This window comes from Danio rerio, chromosome 23 (assembly GCF_049306965.1).
Source record: "Danio rerio strain Tuebingen ecotype United States chromosome 23, GRCz12tu, whole genome shotgun sequence".
Classification (NCBI taxonomy): domain Eukaryota; kingdom Metazoa; phylum Chordata; class Actinopteri; order Cypriniformes; family Danionidae; genus Danio; species Danio rerio.
This window is the reverse complement of record NC_133198.1, coordinates 10,145,621-10,164,216: the sequence shown is the minus strand read 5'-3', so window position 1 is coordinate 10,164,216 and position 18,596 is coordinate 10,145,621. Positions and strand designations below refer to the sequence as shown.

General features: G+C 35.5%; 1 protein-coding gene across 10 annotated transcripts in view; it reads left to right on the top strand.

Annotated features, from left to right (window-relative positions):
- plxnb1a (plexin b1a) overlaps window positions 1-18,596 on the top strand; it is a 188,160-nt gene that overhangs the window by 95,718 nt on the left and 73,846 nt on the right. For all 10 annotated transcript variants that reach the window (XR_012399007.1, XR_012399006.1, XR_012399008.1 and 7 more), the window contains exons 4-7: window positions 2,259-2,441; window positions 13,308-13,436; window positions 14,358-14,458; window positions 14,534-14,666. Coding sequence is in view for 6 of the 10 variants with exons in the window: in XM_073939842.1 (XP_073795943.1) it covers window positions 2,259-2,441; window positions 13,308-13,436; window positions 14,358-14,458; window positions 14,534-14,666 (546 nt within the window). In the remaining 4 variants the exon portion in view is untranslated. The remainder of the gene's footprint in view (window positions 1-2,258; window positions 2,442-13,307; window positions 13,437-14,357; window positions 14,459-14,533; window positions 14,667-18,596) is intronic.

Here is an 18,596-nt window from a genome sequence, read left to right as displayed (position 1 = left end):
AAACAACTGCAAAACCTGACAGGTGGACAAATCTAAACTTCTTTTTATTAAAACAAATACAAATATGCATATAATAAATAATCCTGATAATAATAATGATGATAATAATAATAATAATAATAATAATAATAATAATAATAATAATAATAACATTATACTAATGCAGATTATCATGAATAAACTGAAAAAGGCTCCCCAGATAGGAAGAAGGCATGGTGGTAATGGATTTTATATTTATGTATAAAATAAAAAAAAATTGTAAGATTTTAATCCTTTAATTTTTTTTATATGTAAAGATATTTGTATATTGCTGTACATCCTGTGTGTGTTAAGCAATGGGCTAGCATTTGGATCTGCTTAGGCGCATAACTAACGCGCTCTGCTCTGGACTTTAGACCAGCTTTTAGTTGGTCAATGGCGCAATCTATTCCAGTTCCTCAAAAAAGCTAACAATGCGCCTTAACATACCTCCTTTCTGGCATGCCCATGAGTCCACAAAGCGCAGCAAATAAAATTTGCAGTTTAAACAACGTTGCGCAAAACGGGAAAATTAGGGTTGCGCTGATCTGAAAATATCTACAAATTGCATCATCACCTTATTGGGTGTATGATAGGGCCCAACATTGCTAAGTTTAATTGACCATATTCTTTTCCTTACATAATTTCTTTGTTATTTGCTTTGCTAACATAATTGTACAAAAAATGAAAATGCCATAGACATACCATAGATTAAATCGTATTTAGCATATACCTGAAGACACACAATAACTGTAATATCCAAAACATTATATATTTTATACATTTATGTACTTAAATCACTTCCCAGAAAGGAAACTTCTGTCATCATTTACTCAACCTTCACATGATGACTTGTTGAAAGAAGATATTTTGAAGAAAGCTGGAAACCTGTAGCCATTGACTTCCTCAGTATTTGTTTTTTCCTGCTATGGAAGTAAATGGTTACTGGTTTACTACTGCCTACAAGATATCATATTTTATTCTTTAAAGAATAAAGAAACTCATAAAGTTTTGAAGCTATCTGAGGCAGTGTAAATAGCGAGAACATTTTTTTTTAAATTGTGAACTATCCCTTTAAATGTTGGTTTGTACAAATCTGTCAATTTGACTGACATTGAAGCAGTAAAGCTGAAATTGTATTATCTTGTAAAACAGAGGTTCTCAAAGTGGGGGTCGGGACCCTCGAGGGGTCGCGGGACAATGAAGGGGGGTCGCCTGGTGTTTTTCAAAAATCAATTAATTTTTATTAAACCTTAAGACTGACTGTATTTTATCAATAACTTACTGAAGAGAAAAAATAGTCGTTTATAGTTACTATAGTAGCTTATAGTTACTAGTTCTATTGGATTGCGACTTCTCTGGTAATTACATTATACTGAAGGCATATACAGTCAGATGCAGCAGATTGATTTTATAGCACCAGGTTAAACTTTCTAGCCCATTTACAGCATTGACATACATAAAAAAAAAAAAAAACAAAGAATAGACTTGGGTCTATTGGTGTGTGTGTGCGTCATTGCATACAAGGTTTCTGTATTTAAAACCACCACCTCAGAGAATATTGGGGGTCACGAGTCACTGGCATTGTCATTTTGGGGGTTGCAGGCTGAAAAGTTTGGGAACCCCTGTTGTAAAACACTTCATCCTTGGTTTACTTACAACTTAACAAGTATTTTATTTTGAAGTGAACAGCTTGAACATGCTTCAAAAGTTGCCTTTTTGCGTTCCCCAGAAGAAAGAATTTCCCTTTGTTTTAACTGCAAGTGTAAATAAATAACGTTTAATTTTTGGGTGAACATTCCCTCCAAGCCGGCTTTTACCGATCCCAAAACAAACACCGCCTCCCAAATCCTCTACCATGCAAACCAGTTTTCCTGATCCCCATATGTTTATTCTCCAGTCTGGTACAAAAACAGCAGTGCAGATCCCTTCTAATAAACATGGAGCATGGTATGACATTCAGGCTAGATTTTATCAAAGACGGCTGGAGCAGATTTGATAGCGTTAGCCTCAAAGAAAAGAACAGCCTTGCCATCCTAGTGTGAGACCAAGATAATCTTCATCTAATCAGCCTTTGTGAACTAAGAGGATTTGACAGCCTTGAGGCAATGAGAGCTAAACCCTTACCGTACCAAAAAAAAGAAATCCCTGAGTTTATTATTACACAACATGAAACTGGATTATGTCATGATGATTCTGCCAAAAGTGGAGTCACGTAAATGTGTTTTTGTTTCCCGCAGAACACCCTGAACGCTTATCCCTGCGGCTCGGACCACACCCCGAGTCCAATGGCGAGCCGCGAGCCGGTGGAGGCTGAAGCTGTATTGGACAGCCCGTCCGCTCGGCTCACTGCTGTCGCCGTCAGTGTGAAGGAGGGGCACACCATTGTCTTTCTGGGAGACTCCAAAGGCTATTTGCATAAGGTATCAGACAGGAAAATGAGTCTTTTGAATGGCCATTTCTGTTTATTTTTGATTTACAGCAGTGGTTGAACTAGTTTGACTATGTGACCCACATTTGTCTGTGGTCATTAAGCTATGACCTACTTTTTTTTAGGAAATTGACTTAATGTAAAAAAAATAAAATAAAAATCTAAAATGCTGTATTTTAGGCCCAATCCCAGTTCTATTTTTGTACCCCTTCCCTTTCTTCTTCCCCTTGACAAAGTGTGAAGGGGAAGGGCTGTAAAATTTACCCCTGCACAGTGCACACATTATGTCATGGCGATCTCTTACTTTAAATGAGATCAGACGATCGTGACTGCTGTAGTTATTCCAGTTGTGTTATTTTTTGGTGTTTATTTTCAGAAAATCACTGAAGGCTATCATGTTATCATAAAGATATAAAGTGGCAATAAGATCGTAACTGTACTATGTATTTACAACCTGGCCATATTCCTCTGTGCAAACACACAAAAACAACATTAACATTATAGCAGACACTGTAAAAAGGTCATTTCCAGCCACTAGAGTCAAGACTATTCGGATAGGGTATGTTGTGGGACTGCTGTACAGGAGTTATTATTACGCTTTTAGAAATAAAGGTACACGAGCTATCACTGGGGTGGTACCTTTTAAAAAGGTACAAGTTTGTACCTGAAGGGTTCATATTGGTACCTCAAAAGTATATATTAGTACCTACAAATTTTAAGAGAAATGTACCTTTATTTCTGAGAGGGTATGGATTATAGATGGTGAAATTTAGAGGTTTTCATTTTAGCGTTTTTGTTTTAAAGCATGACCGCCATTATGAATATATTAAAACATACAGCTGAAGTCAGAATTATTAGCCCTCCTGTTTATTTTTTTTCCCATTTTCTGTTTAACGGAAAGAAGGTTTTGTCAACATATTTTTAAACATAATAATATTTTAATAATATTATTATAAATATATTTTAATAATATTTTATTTAAACATTTTAATAACTCATTTCTAAAAACTGATTTATTTTATCTTTGCCATGATGACAGTAAATAATATTTTCCTAATATTTCAAGACTTTTCTATACAGCTTAAAGTGACATTTAAAGGCTTAACTAGGTTAAATATGTTAACTAGGCAGGTTAGGGTAATTAGGCAAGCTATTGTGTAACAATGGTTTGTTCTGTAGACTGTCTAAAAATATGTACAGCTTAAAGGGGCTAATAATTTTGTCCCTAAAATGATATTTTAAAAATTAAAAACTGCTTTTATTCTAGCCGAAATAAAACATATAAGACTTTCTCCAGAAGAAAAAAATATTATCAGACAAACTGTGACAATATTCTTGCTTTGTTAAACATCATTTGGGAAATAGTTAAAAAAGAAAAAGAAATTCAAAGTGGGGCTAATAATTCTAACTTCAACTGTATGCTTTTTTGTTGTAAAAAATACGTAATAATGACAAAAATACTAATTTTTGAATCTCCTTACCTCTGCAGCCATGCTGCCGTGGTAGATGGTGTGTTCTCAGAAATTTTTGTTTCCCTTGGGTTTAAGTGTGGTCCTGAAATATATCCGTTTCAAGGGGTGTCTAGCTCTTCCCCTTAGCCCTACGCCTTCAAGCTAAAGAGAATTGGGACATCCCTACCCCTTCACGTGAATGCGCAAAACATAAGGGGAATAGCTAAGGGGTGGAATTTGGATTGGGATTTAATGCACCTGTCAATATTAAGATTTATGTAAGGGCTTATTTGGAGTTTTTGTCAACCGTTTTAGAAATAAAGGTACAAAAGCTGTCACTGGGATGGTAGCTTTTTAAAAGGTACATTTTGTTTCTATAGGGTGCATTTTGGTACCAAAAAGCTACAAAGTTGTATCTAAAATAAATCCTAAATTCTAAAATCCTACATGACGGTAGTTTGATTGTGGTGCTTACATGTTTACACTCAGAGAGTAGCATTTACAGCAGATTTTCAGTCCGTAATATTGTAGTGATATTAGCGTACGGTAAACTTTATTAACTTAGAAATCATTTGACTAAGGTCCGTCTTTAAACACTGAAATGCCTCGTTTCCACTGACTGGTACAGTACATTACGGTTCGGGTCGGTACGGGTCACCTTTATCAGGCTTGCGGTTCCACTAGCAAGGGTACCCTTTTGGTGGGCGGGGTATAGGACAAAGTTTCAGTCGACGTCATGCTCGCTCAAGAAAATGTCTACAATAAAGCTGCACAAGTCGCTCACATATCATATGAAAAGCACTTCTCACAAAACAGACGCTTTACACACATAAATACTTCTGTATAAATGTTTATTACTAACATTTCTATGAACATGAGTTGATTGTAACTGCAGATCAATGACAGTGCGAAATAGCCTACTGTAACGTCTGCAATTATTTTAAATCAATAAATAAATGAACATATATGAACACATACAGACCCTTACAGTCCCCGATATGTTACCAACTACAGAAAAAGTACACACAGCATACATTTCGTCCTTAATTAGTTTCAAAACAACACAAAGTATAGCCTACAGTCAGTGAAAACCTCTCATCTGTGTCTGTAATCTTCAGCGGCACATTTAGCCTCTGTTAGAGAGTCATTCCATCATTCCCAGTTCATATTAGTCCAAAAGGGATGATAAAAATTAAAACAAGGCAGTTTGTTCATGTTTGCTGAAGAAATAACGTGCTCCTTGGCTTCCCCTTTTTTCAGCGCACCACTCCCATGTTTGTCCTTTTCTTTCTGAATGTGTCATTCTCGCGTTTGTCAGCTTCTTACAGGACCGGGTTTCCAAAGCTTGTCAATAATCAAGCGCACGTTAAAATTATCAGCTCAAGAAGTTTGTTATTACAGATATAGACGCGCGGCGAGCGCAAGTAATCTCTCGCTGTGTATTTCAAACATGGCGGGTCCTTTGTTTACATTATGGCTTGTTGCCTAAGCGAATGACGTATCTCTGTAAACCAATAGCGTTCAGCTGCGCGTCTAGCTCTGCCTTTTGGTACCCTTTCTTGTGTTTGGGACCCCTTCAAAAGGGTGGCGAAAAAGTGGTACGGTACGGTTTGGTTCGGTACGCCTTTTGACAGTGGAAACGGCCATAAAAGCATTGCAAACCGAACCGAACCGTACCGTACCGTACCACTCAGTGGAAGGGGGCCAAAACAGTCCTGCTGACGATACGAACTAACTTTGCCTCTGAATAAATAAACAAAGACCTCTGATCACTCACTTACCAAATCTATAGAGACAGGACAATCAACACCAACTGGAGCCGCGTCTTTATCAAAAGGAGACAAGCAGCAAATCCGGATTTCACCGTTTCTAGATGAGAAAAGCTCTTGGGTAAAAATGTTCCTTAGACATGCCGCGCGTCGCATGCACTGTAATCCACACGTGAGTCCAGCTGCGCTCTCATAGAGAGAAAATGGGAACAAAACCTTCACTGCAGCAAATTATAAAAACAACACTGACGACCCTTAACTTAAGAACAATTCTTGTTCTCCCGCTTGTTTTGGCAAAACAGCGTGGCGTCTTTCTGCCGGCTAAACACTGTAACTAGTAAAAACAGTCTTCAAAGCTATTATGCATATTAATGAAGTTGCACTGCATACATACAGTTTTTTACAATGGCTATGACACTTTTTTCAATACATTTAACAAGTTTGCTAAACTCTTAACGCAGCAACACACCAAAAATACACAATTGGCAAAACAGTTAATTTTATGCTCAAAATCAAACATTATAAACTAAACCTCTAAACTACTTTTCAAAATACAATAATAAACGAACACACTACACCATGTCTAACAAAACACTGCAATCATGTTTCAAAATGAAATTATTGTTCAAAACACAAACACATGTTCTCTTCCAACATAAACATTCAGTCAATCAGAACACACTGACAATAAAAACACTATCATCAGCTGACATTACAGAAACTCCATTAATTTATGTGTCAGCTCTGCCCTTATATTTGAAGTCTCGTTACTGTTTTGTTTCGTTGGGTTAAGTAAATGCATGCATTTTCTTTCGTTTACGGCAAAAATTCTATACAAAACGTAGAAAAAAAATTGCTTTATGAAATTTACAGTTTATGTAAAAAAAATACAGACACAGAATTTCTGCAGTACAGACTTTTTTTTTAGAAGGACATCACTGCAAACAGAAAAAGCACCACAATTATAATAAAATAACATAGTAATCTTCTATACTGCCCGGTCTTTTGCCACATGTTCTCATCCACATTATACTTGATATCTTCTGTGGCCCGACACGGTAACTGTGGCCCTTTGGCCTATTATGTTTTTCCTACGGCGACATCCCCAGCCTTGTCAACATTGAAAATTTCATGTGGTACTTGATTGGCCTCTAACTTCATGACTCTCTGAAAGTAATTAGACACAGTATATGCTAATGCTGTACTGTATATGTACTGTATGTACTAATAAACTCCAGGTTTAAAGAGTAGTTTACTGCAAAACACACTGTGTATAGTACAGTAATGACTGTATTGCATAATCTTACATGGACGTATTGGTGACAGAGTTCTTTGATACGCTCACTGTTCCTTTCAAAAACCTCAAGAGTCCTCTATTAGAACATATGATCATGTGATTGGAAAAACCAAAACAAGACATGAGTGTGCTTTCTAGATGGGAATCAGCTGTCATATATATATATATATATATATTTTTTATATATATACATTTATTTATTTATTTATATAACCGCAATATGCTGTTTCTCATTGGCAATTCAATAAAATACAGGGAATAAACTTGTGTTTCAATTCACAATTAGAACAGCTGTTCACTTTGACTTTATCCTATATAATTTCTGTTTAGAACATGGTGTTATCTGTTCTGACATACTGTGTTAAAGCATTTGTAAATTTGACTGTAAAATTACATTGTTTTGTTCTTGGTTGTGCTTGTGTGTAAAAGAAGTTAAAGAATTTTAAATTTGTGTTAACTGGATGCATTTTGTGTCAAAACATCAAGAAATGTGTTAATTATATAGCCCACGAAGACGGATGTTGTGCTAACTGTGTTAAGAGTTTAGGAAACTTGTTAAATGTATTGATAAAAGTGTCATAGCAATTGTAAAAAACTGTAATAGAGCGCGCTAATTGGTTTGAACCATGAATGAATGCAGCACACTCAGAGACGTCATAAGGTACTCCCAGGTACAGATGTCCAGTCTACATGCTGGAATACACGCTAAGATCTCATGGCTGTGACGTAGCTTCAAAAAAGCTTAGTCTTAAACCGGAAGTACATATTTGCTCAAAATAGCACAAAAACAACCAATTTTCACTTTTTAGTGAAATTTATGTGTCCTAATAGGGTTTTTAGCAGTGTGGGACACATATACAACTGTCAACAGCTCAAAAATGTGACCCTTTAACACTGGGAGAACGAGCAAACACCATGTACAAACTCCACTCAGCCGAGGTTTGAACCAGCGACAGTGCTTGTTCCGAAAGTTTTTTTATATATAGATAAAAGGAATTAAATATGGGAAAGAAATAAATAAGTTTTACTCCTCTAAAATAACTGAAGGGTCCATCACCTTTATGTGATCTAAAACAGGTTGCCAAGTAAGATGAAACATCCCAGTACAACCTTTTACAGTTTAGTGTATATTTTCTAAGATCAAGTGTAAGGTCCATAAGCCATTGCTTAAAAAGTTAAAGGAGGATTTTCTTTCTATCTGAGCATCATTAACCTTCGAGCTAGAAGCATAGCAAAGGCAAACACATTTTTCTTTATTAAAATGTAAGGAGGTGTGGTGAGATGCCAGATATTTTAGTGCATCTCTAATGAACATGATATCTTAATGCCAAGCATTCACCCACATTTATTGGTAGCTTGCTTTCTGAAAATTTCCTGACTTTGACAGCATAAATTGCATGCTCATGGTTTCTTTTCGCATACTTTTGCTTAGTTAGATTTTTTTTTCTGAGGGGAAGAACTTATTACTTCCTAACAATGAACAAAAAAACAATTGAGGAATAACACTGAACTAAGACAGCATGTTTTTCATAATCAGTCTTTGACAACAGCTTTCATGCGCAAAATATGTTTCCAATCATAGCGGCTCACTCAAAACGGTGTCACGATTCACCAGTTGTGAACCGCTGATATATATTACGCCTTCCAAACCGCTGGGGAAACACCAGTCCACTTAATATGGTAATATTATCCATCTACTTAAGCAGGGAAGATATTTTGCCTGCTGGGCGAATGTGTCATAACCGGGATAATGCTGAAACAGCAGACCTAAAGTCCGCAAAGTACCGGCCACGCAGTATAAAACACTGCATTTGCATGGACTGAGATTCTTTAGAGACCACCAGAGTCTTATTTTTGACAGTGCTTGTAAACTCCAAGAGCTTGTGAGCTGGAATTTAAACACAGACTGAATTACATCTGGGCCTGTGTATTTGCATGCCACAGTGGGCAAAGGTTAAACCGTAGAGTTTGGTTAATTCATGTCCTGAGCCTCTCCATGATAGACAGCCTCTGTTCCCTGCCATTCTGACACATTTTGGCAAGCCGCTGTCATTGTTCGCAAGCTTGTGTGATATTTTTTTTGCAGAAAGCAACAACAATAAGCATTCTCAGTGGGTGTCATGATTATTTGCATTAGCATGACCTTAAATTAACCTCATCATGTGCTTAGTGATAGTAAAAAAAAAATCTGCAGTGGCATGTATGTGTCATGTCAACTCATTTACAAATGCACAGGATTGCAGGAGTTATCATAAACACATATTTATTTGCAAAACCACACTTAGATTCAGGAACATGTAATACAGGCCTAACATCAAGGGTTGACACTTCAATACCGGACGAAGGATTGAACAAAACACAGGCGCATAAATACACAGGACATGATTACACAAATCCCAAACAGGGGTGATACAGCAGGTTTAACTCATGATCATTAGAAAACAGAGGGAAACAGAACAAAGGGGTCACATGACACAAACACAAAGCACATGGAGCACGGCACATGGGAAAACACAACGCAGACACAACAGACATGACAAAATGATACAGTTTTACACACTAATGTGGCTGATGGTAACTTTTTATTAATTCTACCAATTGCTGAGTGAGAACACAATGCTGTATGGCTTAGTGCAATTATCAATTCACAAAGATTGTGTTATATTTATGATAATATGCAAACTGCTATTGATCTTTTAACATGAGCAGCTCATGTTAACAGTTTTTTCAGTGTCTAAGTGCAGCTTAGTTCAGAGTAAAAATATATTGTATATAAACCCTAATATTACATCTATATGTAGTAATTTAATAGTAATACATTAAAAAAATGTTTGTTTTAATATGGTATGGTTGTATACTAGTATTCCACAGTATTACATAGACAGGCACAGCCATTTGAGTTCTGAATAAGCCAAATAGGCTCAACCCACCTGTTGGCTGTAGTAAAAAACACTTTTTATATTCTATATTTCTATATTAAATAAATAAACTGCCACTTTTCTAATTAAATGACACACACACACACACACACACACACACACACACACACACACACACACACACACACACACACACACACACACACACACACACACACACACACACACACACACACACACACACACACACATATATATACATGTGTGTGTGTGTGTGTGTGTGTGTGTGTATATATATATATATATATATATATATATATATATATATATATATATATATGTATGTGTATATATATATATATATATATATATATATATGTATGTGTATGTATATATATATATATGTATGTGTATGTATATATATATATATATATATATATATATATATATATATATATATATATATATATATATATATATATATAATTTCAGGCTAATTCACATATTTCAGGATTTGAATGATAATATTAAATAAGAAGTAGTTTGCTGATCAAATGAAAAACAAACGACGGGGAGGAGCCGAATTCTGCTGCTGTTTTCTTATCAAATTTAAAGGGATAATTTAGTGTACAGTTTATGAGCTTATCGTAAAAGTTTTAGGGGGGCTACAGCCCCTCTAAAATAGGCCTAGCTACACCCATGGCGCTTGTAGAACTGGAAGTGAAAAAAAAACTATTATAATGCCCCTATTATGGACTACAAAACTTATATAGGATAGCCATTCATGGCAAAACAATTTCAGTCTTATAATGTGTATTTATGTTTACCTAATTTTTCTAATTGACTCCTATATAATTTGTTCAGAGATTAACTTTTCCAAACCGCTCCTTTGTGTGATGCTAATCTGCAGTGATTGGTCCGATGTTGTGATTGCAGGGTGTCAACCGGGTCTTAAAAAAAAAAGTCTTAATGTCTTAAATTTCAAAAACTAAATTGAGGGCCTTAAAAAGTCTTCAATTCACTGAAATATTGTGCTGTAAATTAAGTTATTAAATTATTTTTAGCAGGTCTTAACTTTGCTTTGTCCAAGTAAAGCTACTCAATCAGGCCAACATTTATCCAATCACCAACAATACATCTCAATAAAACTTCAAATATTCATTAAATTTCCTTCAACTAAATCCCTTATACAGTATATTAGGCATGGCCACAGTGGAATAAACCACCCTTAGTTTTTATATTTATGTTTCTTTTTTTATTGCAAACAGAAAAAAAATCTAAATTTGGAAGCAAATTTCCTATTAGATTCCCTAATCAGGGAAAGACAACTAAAAACCATATGATTCCTAATGTTAATACCGCCATTAGAAAAAGAAATCCTTAGTGTTTAACCCTGTAAACATCTATATTTTTATTCTTAATGGTCTTTAAAGGGTATTGAAAGTCTTAAATTTGACCTGATGAAACTTGCAGAAACACCGTGATTGAAATTAAAGGCCCATCATCACCAATACTAGATTACGGAGCAAGTGTCGAATCAGCCAGTCATATATGTGTGAGCCCAATGCAGGAACGCATTGATAAAGCACTACAGATCGTACACCAGCATATTGCTCTATTTTCTTTCTGGAAAACTATCTATTTAATTGTTAGTTAATTTATTTTGTCTTTTTTTTTAATGATACACTATGTTGGGTATACAGATATAAATAAATAAAAGCTGAGAATTATTTTTGCCAAAATGATGGCACTTTTACATTGTCTTATTAATGTTTTATATATATACAGTTAGGTCCATAAACATTTGGACATTGACACAATTCTAATATTTTTGGCTCTATACACCAACTAAATCAACACCAACTGAAGCAACCAAAGAGTTTTTAAAGGGGAAAAAAGTGAAATGTTATGCAATAGCCAAGTAAGTGTCCTGATCTGAATTCGATTGAACATTTCACTTGCTGAAGACAAACCTGAAGGGAAAATGCCCCAAGAAGAAGCAGGAACTGACGACAGTTGTAGAGGCCAGGCAGAGCACCACCAGGAATGAAACCCAGCTTCTGGTGATGTCTATGCAATCCAGATTTCAGGCTGTAATTGACTGCAAAGGATTTGCAACCAAGTATTAAAAAGTGAAAGTTTGACTTTTGATTATTGTTCTGTCCAATTACTTTTGGTCCCCTAACAAGTGGGAGGCACAAATGCAAACTGTTGTAATTCCTAAAGCGTTCACCTGATTTAAATGTAAATATGCTCAAATTAAAGCTGACAGTCTGCAGTTAAAGCACATCTTGTTCGTTTAATTTCGTTTCATAGAGCCAAAAATGTTATAATTGTGTCGATGTCCAAATATTTATGGACCTAACTATGTATATATGTATTAGGTACACCTGTGCAACTGCTCGTTAGCACAAATTTCTAATCAGCCAATCACATGGCAGCAACTCAATGCATTACGGCAAGTAGACATGGTCAAGACGGTCTTCTGCAGTTCAAACCAAGCATCAGAAGAAGGGTGTTTTAAGATTTAAGATACTTTGAACGTGGCATGGTTGTTGGTGCCAGACGGGCTGGTCTGAGTATTTCAGAAACCGGTCCACTGGGATTTTCATGTACAACCATCTCAGAAAGCCATTCTGGGGGTCTAACCCGGTACTAGTAGCGTGTACCTAATAAAAAGGCTGGTGAGTGTGTGTGTATATATATATATGTATATGTATATATATATATATATATATATATATATATATATATATATATATATATATATATATATATATATATATATATATACAATATATATATATATCCAAAAAGCCAGAAATGTGATATATCAATATATATCGCTTCAAAAACTGTTTAAAAAAAGACAATTCCAGTTAAATAGCTTCACTTTTCAGATGTTTTAGCTGTTCCTAATTGAAAAATCACAAACTCATTTGTGTTTTCTCTCTCACACATCTCCAATGATCTTGTGTACTCATCCATGCATCCATACACACACACACAGCTCTTCACTCTTGCGTAATAGAATAACAGTGCAGTGCATGAGTCGTCCAGCAGCAGTTAGTCAATGCTAATCCAGTTTAAACACAAACCTGAATGGCTGCAGCTCTTGGTGTAAGGTGTCTGAGACTCTTAAGCTGGATACCTGCTCTCCTGATGGGATTCTCACTCCTGTAATCAGGTTTTTCTGCAATCGACCCCAGTCGTGATACAATTCAAGAGGCATTAGGCTCCTTTCTCAAATCCTCCAGCACCGTTTCCTTTAATGAGACTCAGAAGTTTAAGAGCTAAACCTTTTCAGCAGACACTTTCAGCACTTTTAGTTAGACCTGGCCACATCCAGTGTTATGTTGCAACTGATGTAGTTTCATAAGCCTAAATATGCAATTAAACCTCGAGGAAGTTCTTAGGAGCCGTTGTCAGGTTACTTATTGAAACTCCTCTTTTTTTTTTTAGGTGTTCTTGGGTAACTCGGGAGAGGTGAAGAACTACTCCAGCCTTCTCATCCAGTCTGGTTTGGCCATCAGCAGTGATTTACTACTGGATTCCAATCACAGACACATCTACATCATGACCAGCAATTCTGTGAGTGCAGAAATCATCACATCAGTTCACTACAGGAGGGAAAAAGATTAAGTGTCTTGTTTGTTAGTCTTGTACATGTGGATATAGGTCTTATACACATTTACTTTTTTGAAGATAGTGAAAAAAAAGACATTTTTGAAAATGTGGCCCAGGATCACAGGTGATAAGTGTTGAAATGAAGATTAAGATAATATATATATATATATATATATATATATATATATATATATATATATATATATATATATATATATATWAAATATGTATATTAGGGCTGAACAATACTGGAAATTGGAAACAGTATTGTAAAAATCTGACATTGCAATATTGCAAACATTGACATTGCAAACAGTCACTACTTTATTTATTTTTTTATTTTTTGTTGTCTATGGAGATTAGAAAAATCCATCCTGTGGTTTTTGTCCAATTAAATCACACACAGACGGTAATTAGCATCTTAATGAACTACCTGAAGACATGGGCGATTTATAATTGAAGCAAACTGGAAGCACTAAAATGTTAAGTGACATATTGTCTGGGTTATTGTTGTAAACTACACTACAAAAGCCTTGTAATAAACTTCCAGTACATTTTCTGTTATTATACAGGCTTCTTTCTCTATATATTATTCCTTATACATTGTATTATTTAAGACTGCTAAAATGTCAATAAAAGCCACTTTGTTAAACTGTAGAGTAGAATTGTCATTATAAAAAGCCAACAGAGCAGAGATCAACATCCCATAATACAATACACAACCTAAAAAGGTTTAATTAACAGATATTTGTACAGATTGCATTGCTATTAAGTCAGCTTAACACTTATTAAATATACATTAGAATCATACTGCAAAAATTGTCAGTTTTCCACTCAGAATCAAAATGAGTGTGTGTTTTGTCCTGCTGTGTGGTGTGTGATTAGGTGGAGAAGAGGCCTGTGGCAGAGTGTGACACACATACGGACTGCTCGTCCTGTCTTTCGGTGAAGGATCCGTACTGCGGCTGGTGTGTGCTGGACGGCCGGTGAGTCTCTACACTGTAGTGTTGAATGTATTTTTAGACTGAGTTTTCTGACTGTGTGTCTGTTCACTCCTTCAGCTGTGGGATGCGTTCAGACTGTCGGCTGGGCTCGGTTGAAGGTCATTGGCTGTGGAGTTTTGATGAACAGCAGCGGTGCTTGAGCGTCCAGTCTCTGAGTCAATATAACGCCAGCCTTGGAGAACAGAAACGGGTAGAATATCCTCCAAAATATAACAAAATCCATTTATTACAAATCCTAGAATAGGGTACAGTATATGCTGAGCTAGTGTTTCTTCCCATACTGAAAAACTTCCAGTGAACGGTTAATGTGACCTTTTTCCATTTTATACAGTTCCTTTTACAGCACTTGTGTTATAATGTAATTGAAATGCAATCAGTTAAATAGACTTTGGCATTCATTTAGTTGCTCAAGAGTAAAATGAGACAAAAAGTCATTTACTCGCACATGCTCGTCAGGATCGACAGGCTAGCGCAGAAGCTCCATGGAATACACTAGGGTAAAATAAATGTTCACATTTTAAAGACATGGTGAGGAAAATTGTAATTTAATGCAGTGCTTCTTGTACAATCTGAGACCTTTTTTATATCGGAAATCACGCCAGTGGAGATGGCTGATTTTTAAAGAAAACTGACTTTAAACGCGCTGATTTTGCAATGACATACAGTTCAACAGAAGCGCTTACCCCAGGTAACTAATAAATTAAAAGTCCTTTAACATGCTTCTGCATAAACCCTATATGTCATTATATTATATTTTAGAAGGAGATAGTAGATTCTGTTCATCAACCTTTTACTTGAAAGGGTGTTCATTAGACTTTCATAGACAACATACCATGTCATAAATCTGTCATAAACATGATTGTCAAGAAGCCATTGTAACTCTGTCATGAATATATTTTTGAACATGTTTTCAGTAGAACAAACTGTATTTGTCATTGAAATGCCTTGTTAAAAGTGTCATTACTTTGAAAAAATTTTTTTTTAAACAGCGTCATTAATATTTAATGACATTTTAATGACTAATTTAGCTTGTATCACTGTAGTTGAGGTAAAAAACAATATTAATGACATTGTTAAAAAATTTGTGACATATTTAAAATGACTTCATGACTATCATGTAAATCAAAGGCGGCAACACCAAGGCTCCAAAAATACAAATTTATTAAATTAAAAAGGCTGACACAGAGCGTGTAACGTTTCGAGCGGCCGGCTCTTCATCCGACAATGTTTATCACAATCAGGTGCTTCTTTTTATACACTTCCGGATCACATGATCTCCTCTCGCATATATGCCAACATATACATACATGCATGTATACATACACAGTCGTTCATATATACATATACATACACATGAATACGTATACACATTCACATATAGTCTATAGCTTTGATATTATAAATCAAATTACAAAAAATATATATAAATACATAAATAAACTAAGATTGCGTCACAAATTAAAATAATGAAAAACAAATAGATAAGGAAAAAAAAATTATATATATATATATATATATATATATATATGATACACCAGACTATACAACAAAATATAGCCAAAAAACCTTTAAACCAAACCCCTATAAACCTTCATTCATTCATTCATCATTCATTCATTGTCTTTTCAGCTTAATCTCTTTATTAGTCGGGGTACGCCGCAGCGGACGCCCCTCCAGCCGCAACTCATCTCTGGGACACTATTACATAATAAAGACTTATTCAAAAATTATTACAGAAAAGGACGAATGTCAAACTCCTCATTTAAACCTTTTGGAGACAATGTGTCTAAAGTGAAAATCCAGAAAGCTTCGCGTTGCAACAGCAATTTATTAAGATCACCGTCCCGACGTGGACACTTCACAACTTCAACCCCTATATATTGTAGAGTAGAGACGGAATGTCTCATAACTGAAAAGTGTTGCGCAACCGGACTTCTGGGATCATGGTGTCGAATAGCGCATCAATGTTCAGAAATACGAAGGTCTACTCGTGTTACCTACATAACATAAACCACACGGGCACCGAAGCATATAGATTACATTCGTCGTTTTACACGAAATAGTGCCTCGAATATAACATTTTTTCACTGTATGTGGATGTGTGAAAGTAGATGTTTTATATGTAAAGTTACACTGTAAACAATTGCCACATTTAAAATTACCCTGTGGTATGGTGTTTAAAAAATGTGGAGTGGGTTTTAGATCAGCTCTTACTAACATATTTTGGATATTAGATGTTTTTTTGTGTACCAAACGGGGTGACTTATCAAAACACTCTTTGAGGGTGGGATCACTTGAAATAATATGCCAGTGTTTTAACAGCACTTTATTGATGTCTTTAGTCACTGGTGAATATTTCATATAACAAGTAATGCGACGATCATGCTTTTTTGTTACTTTTTTAACTAAGCTTTCTTTTTGTGACATATCTTTAAAGCGATCATGTGCAGACTGTATCCACTCCTCCTTATAAGATCGTTCTCTAAATCTATCTGATAAACTCTCTGCTTGCTGTTTAAAATCTTCATCTCCATCGCAGATCCGACGAATACGACTAAATTGAGATATAGGTAATGAACGTTTTAATGGCACAGGATGGTACGAATGTCCATGTAAAATGGTGTTACGATCAGTGGGTTTTTGGTATAATGTTGTTTGTATACCAGACTCATATTCATGACTATCATGACAAGTTTTGTTGTCTTGGTAATTTCAAGTTGTCATGACAAAGACAAAAAAGAGGTTGTGATGTATTTGTTTAATGTCACTTTGTCATAACCAAAAAGGCCATCTTTGCATTTAAAAAATGGCTGGGATTTCAAAGGTAAAGACTGTAAAAATGCTACACTGTAAAAAATGGCCGTGATTCCAACGGTAAAGACTGTAAAAATGGTACACTGTAAAAAATGGCCGTGATTCCAACGGTAAAGACTGTAAAAATGGTACACTGTAAAAAATGGCCGTGATTCCAATGGTAAAAAATTGTAAAACTGCTAAAGTACAAATCCGTAACCTGGTTAATGGTATGTTTCCTTAATATATACGGCGAATAACCGTAATTTGACTTTCCCAGAATTCCCTGCATGGCACATCACTTTTTTGCATTTTGTTGACATTACTTTGGATAGTTGTTTCTCCATCAGTTATGTACATTAGAGATTTATGTTAAATCTAATGTTGATAAACAATGTTTATTTCATGACTTTAATTTTATGCGTGTTACCATACTGGTGTTTAGTAGCTGGGTGAATGACATTGAGCACCTTCTATATGATACTGATACTCTTTTCTGCTTGTGGGAAAAGTTGATTGTGATAAGCATTGGCTCATTATGTAACTTCCTGAGCACCACCTGCATGTGGGTGTGCTAACGTGTCTAACTGTGTAACAAAAGGTGTGTAGATGTTGGTCATTCAAAATACAGACATATTACCTCTATAAATTAATAAAATATGGTAGTTTACCGTAAAATTAGAAATTACTTTTACGGTTTGTACCGTGTACTGGCAACCACAGCTGCCGTTTTTTTACCGTATATTTTACGATATTATTTTTTACAGTGTACAGTAAAAATCTGTAACCTGTCTAACAGTATGTTTCCTTAATATATACGGCAAATAACTGTAAACTGACTTTCCCAGAATTCCCTGCATGACACATCACTATTTATGGTTTTTGTTGACAATAATATGGCCACGGCCACCCCTGGGTAAACTCTGGCCACCCCTGTGGCCACCCCAATATGATTTTGCTGTTGATATTATTAACTTAAATGTACTTATGTAAATTCCCAATGTTTCTATTGATAAATAAATAACATGCAGCAATTAAATCATTGTTTAAGCCACTAACGTAGCTGATACACTGTCCCTCTCTTCCCCAGTGTCAGATTTGGGCAATATGCCAAATGCCAGGGCGCGTCGCAAGTATCTTGCTGGGGGCGGCACACGGTGCAACAAAAACATCCTCTAGTAAAAGCATTGGGATACCATTTACTTTATGCACGTGTGTTAACTTAGAATGGCAATCCCAGAATACAGACAATAAGGGCCGTTCACATCTTTTGCACGCGTTCTCTATGTGCAACCGAAACAACGCTGTTGAAAGCAAACTGACGCGT